Here is a 7,649-nt window from a genome sequence, read left to right on the forward strand (position 1 = left end):
GGCAGGAGGGATGCCGGGGCAGATGGTGGTGCTGGGAGGAGGGATGCCGGGGTGGGGTGGCCCCTGTGCGGCAGCCGTGCCATCAGGGGGGGCCCCCGCACCTGAGTGAGGGTCTCCTGCTCGTGCAGCAGCAGCAGCTTGCTCCCGGCGCCCTCCGTCCTCTGCTCCAGCATGAGGGAGAAGTGCTCGATGCCTTTGATGGACAGCTTCTCCTGAAGGGTCAGGATGACATCCTAACAGAGGAAAGGTGGACAAGATGCAGTCAAAACCCAGGCAGTGCCCGGCCGGCGTGGCTCAGTGATCGGGCGTCGACCTATGAACCAGGAGGTCACGGTTCAATTCCTGGTCAAGGACACACGTCCAGGTTGCAGGCTCGATCCCCAGTGTGGGGTGTGCAGGAGGCAGCCCATCCATGACTCTCATCATGGATGTTTCTCTCTCTCTCTCCCTCTTCTTTTCTCTCTGAAATTAATAAAATATCTATTTTTAAAAAATCCCTTTCAACAGCGGCAACTTCCGGAGACATTTTTGTTGTCACAATAGGATTGGGGCTGCTAGGCGCAGAGGGACGCTAAGTGTCTTGCAATGCACAAGACACGCCCACAACAAAGAACTATCTGGCCCCAAGCATCAACATGCAAGGCTACATCAAGGTTTGGACTCCTCTCTGAAGACCTTTTTAAAATGTCTCCAGGCCCCTGGGAGACAAAGATTCCCACACCCGCCCACCACCAAAAAAACCCATCATTCCATGGAAACACCGTGACTATATTGAATTTTATCAAAAGATGTTTGGTTTCATAATTTTTCGCTCCAGGCCCAGAGAAGAGAAAACAACACCAGCCTTTGTGTCGCCACACACACTTTCTAAAGGCTCCTGAATCGCCAGGGAGGATGCTGGGAAATCAATAGCAATACACTGTTCCTATTGCGACTCTGTAGCAAGAATGCTGGCAATTTGTATTAAACACTGCCCTATCCTTGCCAAACTGTGCTATTTCCACTTGGGGCCCACCAGCCCGTGTCTGTTGTGATAATAAGGCTGTTAGGTACCAGCTAAGATAACTATAATTTCATGTGAACTTTTTGCATTGCTTGCTGTCTTCTCATTGTCATCTGCCGTCCTCGGAAAAATCAAACTTAGTCTAGTGTGGGCTGCTATAATAAACAGGCCAGAGGGAATCTACAACGGGAGGCAGTCTCTTCTAAATTCCCATTTCTCTCGGTTAAAAAATGCATTCAAACCCTAGCCGGTGTGGCTCAGTGGATAGAGCACCGGCCTATGGACTGAAGGGTCCCGGGTTCGATTCCGGTCAAGGGCACATGCCTGGGTTGTGGGCACGATCCCCAGTAGGGGGCGTGCAGGAGGCAGCCGATCCATGATTCTCTCTCATCATGGATGTTTCTCTTTCTCTCCCTCCCTTCCTCTCTGAAATCGGCTCTTGGGAGGGAACTGCTGTAGCCTTGGAGAGCCTTGCCTGATAGAAGTAGCTTTTTTTCCCCCGGGGACCTGGGGCCACAGTAGATAGCGTGTGCTCACAACATGATTCCGGTGGGGACTGTGGGACCTGTGGGATCAGCTCGGCCTCTGGCGGGGCCGGCTGCTCAGGGCAGCCACAGAGGTGGTCAGCTCTGTCTGTGCAGCCAGCTGCCAGGAACAACTGGACAGCAAGCTCGGCTGGCAACACTGTGTGCACGTTGTCACGTGATCGCTGCAAAAAAGGCTGTCCGCACAGCCCCCTGGGACAGGACAGCTGGAAGTCCCAGGCCCGGGGCACTGCTTTCCTGTGGCTGATGTCACTGTCTCCTTTGGCTGCAAGCAACAGGAACTGGGAGTGTGACAATTTGCTGAGTCCTGGGAGGTTCCTTGAGTGGATTATTGAACCTGTGAGTGGGTTCTTTGAGACAGTAGCAGAGGCGGGGAGTGGCAACAGGTCAAATGTCCCACAAACACTCCGCCATTTACTCTCCAGGCCTGTCCAGAGAACGCCTGCCAACTCCTAGGTTAGCTGACTAATATTTAGAGTAACATCTCGCTGTGAACTGATGTGGAGTAGGAATAAAATAAAATAAAAGACTTCTGCCGTCATCAGCACTTAACATTAGCAGCCTGGTCTGAAGGAAGCTCATATTTCATCCGGAATGACTTAAGGCTGCTTTAAATGCTTGATCATCAATCTACGCTTCTTGTCTGCTCTATTACCTGCTCAGTCGCTACCGATTTAAAGCGATTCCAAACAAACTGCGTGCTGGTATCCCGATAAGAAGAATGCACGGTGAGTGGGCCTCGGCAGAAACGCTTCCACTCAGGTTTGTGCTCATTAATTTTAAAAACTGAGAATTCGGGGTTGACTATGAATAGACATTTTCAATACACAGTTGATAGTCGCTTGATACACTCGTTACACAAGATCATCACTAGGGACTTTTTTTTTTTAACCTCAATAAACTCTTTTTTCCTGTGCATTTAAAGAAAGCCTATTTTAGGCTGATGGAGCATGAGGGAACCATCAATCTCTGAACACACTTTTCTCAAATAAAAAAGAGAATATGTATTTTCCCCACCAGGAACAAAGCATTGGGGGTGGGGTAGGAAACCCTTATGCTTTATAATAGTGGTTCTCAACCTTCTGGCCCTTTAAATACAGTTCCTCATGCTGTGACCCAACCATAAAATTATTGTCATTGCTACTTCATAACTGTGATGTTGCTACTGTTATGAATCGTCATGTAAATATCTGATATACAGGATGGTCTTAGGCGACCCCTGTGAAAGGGTCATTCGACTGCCAAAGGGGTCGTGACCCACAGGTTGAGAACCGCTGCTTTATAATAATGCCCATTATGCAAACTCACCTGTGGCTCTGAATACAGTACCGCCCCCCCCCCACCCCCTTATCTGCAGTTTCGCTTTCCAAGGTTTCAGTTATCCGCGGTCAACTGCAGCCCCAAAATATCGAATAGAAAATTCCAGAAATAAACAATTCGTAAGTTCTCCCTTCCACCCGGGAAGTGACTCCTCCATTTATCCCGTGACTCCACGCTCTGTACAATCCCACCTGTTAGTCACTTAGCAGCCGTCTTGGTTATCGGGTCGCCCGCTGTGGCATCGCAAGGCTTGTGTTCAAGCCTTTGTTTTTCTTCCTAATGGCCTCAAGGCACAGAGCACTGATGCCGGCCATTCGGACAAGCCTCAGAGAAGCTGTGAGCGCTTCCTTTCAGGGAAGGTATGCGTGTATGGGAAAAATCACCGTGTATATAGAGATCCTTACCATCGAGGTTTCAGGCATCCACGGGGGGTCTTTGAAGGCATGTCCCATGGATAAGGGGGGGCTACCCTCACTGAATTGCTCTGTAGCTCTTCCTCTCCACCTCTTCGAAGACGCAGGCCTCAATCCTGCCCTTTATGCATCATTGCCATGAAAGCAGTTCCAGTAAGAAAAGTAACTGTTAGCTTTGCATTGCGCTACCCCTTGTTTTCGCTGGACACCAAAGGAGCAGATACTCAATGAACAGCTAACGGCTTCATCTTCCTGGGGCTCACACCGCTGAGAGACCCCGCTCGCTTTGGGCAGGGTGCCGAGCCTTCCTGGTGCATTCGGGCTCCTTTCATTTGTGGTTGCATTCAAATGACTGGCTGCCCTGGCCCAGCACTGATGGCTTATCAGTCTGCGGGGCGCGCACACACACACACACACACACACCCCGGAACCTTCTGAGGCTAAGGTTTGTTTTCCAGTATTTACACACTTCCTTATTTGTTTTGTTTTATTTTGAATCCTCCCCTGAGGATATTTTTCCATTGATTTTTAGGGAGAGTGGAAGGGAGGGGGAGAGACAGAGAGGAACATCGATGTGAGAGACACACATCAATTGGCTGCTTCCTGCACATGCCCCCGACCACGGCCTGGGCCAGGGAGGAGCCTGTAATCGAGGTAAGTACGTGCTCTTGACCTGAATCGAACCTGGAAGCCTTCGGGCAGCAGGCCAACGCTCTACCCACTGAGCCACACCGGCCAGGCCTCACACACTCCCTTATTGGGAAGCAACCGAACGCTTCTCAGCGATAGACAAGTAGTTCTCAAAGAAGGGCTGCCCCACGAGATGCGGGGGCAGCTTCCGCTCGCTGCCCGAGGGGGTCCAGGCAGAGCTCAGCGGTCCCCTTACCTTTATGGAGGTGCTCGAGTCAAAGCGGAAGGACTTGGTCTGCCCGTTTTCCAGATAGACTTTCAACACATTTGGCATAAACAGAAGCGAATTGTCCTTAACGGTTTCCTGTTTGAGAACAAAAGAGAGGGAGGGGTTAAAGTCAGTGGGATTATAATTCTGCTCTTTGCAATAGCCGTGTATATCTACAATGTATCCGAACACAACATACATAAAAACAAAGACCAAGTGAAGTCTCTGAAGCCAACCAAGGTGTCCCTTTGGTGATATCCAAGTGCAGTTGTTCATAGAAAAATCCTTTTCTGGCTACAAATAACTCAGTTGATTCAAAGAAAAGAACTTTTCCCATCAGAAGATCAATCAGAGGGGTTTTTAAAAAGAGATATATTTTTATTGATTTCAGAGAGGAAGGGAGAGGGAGAAACATTGATGATGAGAGAGAGAATCATGGATCGGCTGCCTCCTGAACGCCCCCTACTGGGGATCGTGCCCACAACCTGGGCATGTGCCCTTAACCAGGAATCGAACCCTGACCTCCTGGTTCCTAGGTCAACACTCAACCACTGAGCCACACCGGCCGGGCTAGAGGAGTATGTTTAAATTGAGGTGTCCCACTGGAAAATGAAATTACAGAAATGGCTCCCCTGTACCTACGCCACAGGGTGTGGTTCAAGGCCAGGCTTTCGCAGAGCAGCGCGTCTGGGCAGAAGGAGCCCCGGGCTGATGGTGTCCGATGCGATGCCTGCTGGTGGCCGGCAGGTCACGACAGTGAACCTCAAGCCTTGATCAGCTTCAAAGCTGAAGTTACTTTGTGAAACAATTTTTACTTCATTTAGGAAGATTTCCCCCAAACTCAAAGGAATGGGGTAGTGTGTTAATGGAATAGAACACTAAGTCTATAACAAACAGATCATAGTTTAAAGAACGTGCCCGACCGGTGTGGCTCAGTGGTTGAGCATCAAACCTGTGAACCAGGAGGTCACGATTTGATTCCCGGTCAAGGGCACATGCCCTAGTTGCGGGTTCAATCCCCAATGGGGGGCGTGCAAGAGGCAGCTGATCCATGGTTCTCTCTCATCGTGGATGTTTCTATCTTTCTCCCTCTCCCTTCCTCTCTGAAATCAATAAAAATATATTTTAAAAAGGAGGCATGCTGGGTGAGCTCCAGGAATCCCTGGGTGAACTGTGTTGCTCACAGGTGGTTGGCTGCGAAGTCACAGGAGTGAGGGCAAGTCAGTAGCTGTGCAACCCCACGCCCCCTGTTGGACAGATGAGGAAACGGAAGAGGTGTCCAGAGACTTGCTAATGCCCCCCTCCCTCGCCCATTAGTCCAGGAGGATCCAATCCCTCACTATTTCGGGGCCAGGCTGCTGTCTGTCACTTCCCTCTTCTCTCTCTGAAATCTGTTCCTCTCCTTTCTACTTCACCCGGGACTTCTGTGCTGCCCAGTTCATGTGGCTCCAAGTCCAGGGGGCATGACACACAATAACTCAGAAGAGCCAGAGCAGACGGGGAGTGAGGATGGTCACAGAGGCTGAGGAGCAGACACGTGACCAAATGGCCCAGAGGATGGGCCCCCCGGGCTGGGTCCGCACGCACCAGCTGCTGGAATGAACTGTTCTATACAGGGACACAGGGACACTGCCCAGCAGCCTCCAGCTATAGTCTCTCTAAAGCTGCATCAACGCATGGCCCATCTCCCACTCGGAAACTTGAGAAAAGATGAGGGGATGTCACATGACACAGAGATTCCTCTGTGACCGGACCCTCCCAGCCTTGAGCTGGGATGGGCTTGTTCTGAGATGATAATGTATGCTAACTCCGCATCCTGCGGGACGGGAATCCACTGAACCGTGCAGCACAAGCCACAGTGTGAAGCGGGGAGAGGAAATGAGATGATAGAGCGGCGATCGGGAGGCCAAGGCCACAGCCAAATGCTCACAGGGCAGCACCGTGGCAGCCTGATGCCGCCGCCCACGAGCATCACAATAGTATGACAGATGGGCCGGCTGAGCCCCTGGCGCCCAGCTGGGGCGGACAGAGGTCAGCAAGCTGGAGCTGGGAGATGCTTGGTCCACGCGTGCCTGGCGCTCAGGGGAGAGTTCCCGACCCATAAGAAGCATGACATGGAGGAGATTTTACCCGTGTCAGTTTACCAGGGGTGGGGAACCGTTTTTCTGCCCAGACCCATTGGGATATTTGTAACACCATTCGCGGGCCATACAGAATGATCAACTGAAAAATGAGCCTGCTCTATTTGCTCAAACATTTGATGAACTCACCTCTAATGCCTTGGCAGGGCCAGACCCAATGATTTCCCGGGCCTTGTATGGCCCGCGGGCCGGACGTTCCCCACCCCTGATTAATAATAGCAAGATCAACAATAAACCCTGCACAAAAAAGCTGGCATTTCAAGGTTCTAAGAAATTAGTGCCCTAGATGACAGCTTTCTCAAAACAGAAAACAAGAGGCTTTTTTTTTTTTTGAGAAAATCGAAAATAAAACATCCTATCAATGTTTGCATTATTCATTTAGAAGATCAATGATGTGCCTGAGCAATCATGATTTCTATCAAGAGCTATTAATGGAAATCCTGGTTGCATATATGAAAGTTTTCCATCATTTTAACTGTTTTCCATTTTGATTAGTTGAAACAGTAGGGCGTTTTATTTTGGATAAGGGAAAAAAACTAGTCGATATGCAAGACTTATTTCAAGATACACAGAGGCTCTCATGGAAGAATGCTGAGTTGGAAGAAACAGGTAGAATTTCAAAGGGGCACATTTTACTCAAAAAGAGGCGATGCCAGTGACGTCCAATCAAATGAACTTCTTTGCAAAGAAGTGAGGTCTCTAACGCCTGAAGCATTCAAGGAAATAGCGGACTCTTCCGGATCCTGGAAAAGTTGGGGGGACCTATCAGACACCACCGGGTGACCCTGAGATTTGACGCCCCTGTGAAATCCAGCAACTGGTGTCAGGTCCATCTTTCCAGTGGGTGCTGGCCTTGCTTAGTGCCTCAGTGACTCGCTCCGGGTCACAAGCAGGCGACTGTCCACTCACCGACACCTGCCCGTTGATGATGACCTCCTCGGAGAAGCGCACTTTCACGGGGTTGGACTTTAATCTGGCCTTCTTTGCAGCACTAATGAACGCTGACTTGGGAGACTGAAAAACAGAAAACATTTCATCGGATTACTGATGACATAATACAAAACTTTTAACAGTTGGTTTCTATCTTTTTAAAAAAATATATTTTTAAATTGATTTCAGAGAGGAAGGGAGGAGAAGAGAGAGAAACATCAGTGATGAGAGAGAATCATGGATCGGCTGCCTCCTGCACGCCTTCTACTGGGGATCGAGCCCGCAACCCGGGCCTGTGCCCTGACCAGAATCCAACCCAGGAACTTTGGTCCGCAGGCCAACGCTCTATCCACTGAGCCAAGCCAGCTAGGGCCCATTTTGGTTTTTTTTAATGCTAAC

The 7,649-nt window shown here is 50.0% G+C and overlaps 1 protein-coding gene across 2 annotated transcripts in view; it reads right to left on the bottom strand.

Annotated features, from left to right (window-relative positions):
• Positions 1-7,649, bottom strand: part of FRMPD4 (FERM and PDZ domain containing 4) — a 513,731-nt gene that overhangs the window by 30,140 nt on the left and 475,942 nt on the right. For both annotated transcript variants that reach the window (XM_006763797.2, XM_015563957.1), the window contains exons 6-8: positions 7,230-7,334; positions 4,168-4,275; positions 102-233 (exon numbers count right to left, since the gene is read on the bottom strand). In XM_006763797.2, coding sequence (XP_006763860.1) covers positions 102-233; positions 4,168-4,275; positions 7,230-7,334 — 345 coding nt within the window. The remainder of the gene's footprint in view (positions 1-101; positions 234-4,167; positions 4,276-7,229; positions 7,335-7,649) is intronic.

This window comes from Myotis davidii, unplaced genomic scaffold (assembly GCF_000327345.1).
Source record: "Myotis davidii unplaced genomic scaffold, ASM32734v1 scaffold1277, whole genome shotgun sequence".
Taxonomy (NCBI): Eukaryota; Metazoa; Chordata; class Mammalia; order Chiroptera; family Vespertilionidae; genus Myotis; species Myotis davidii.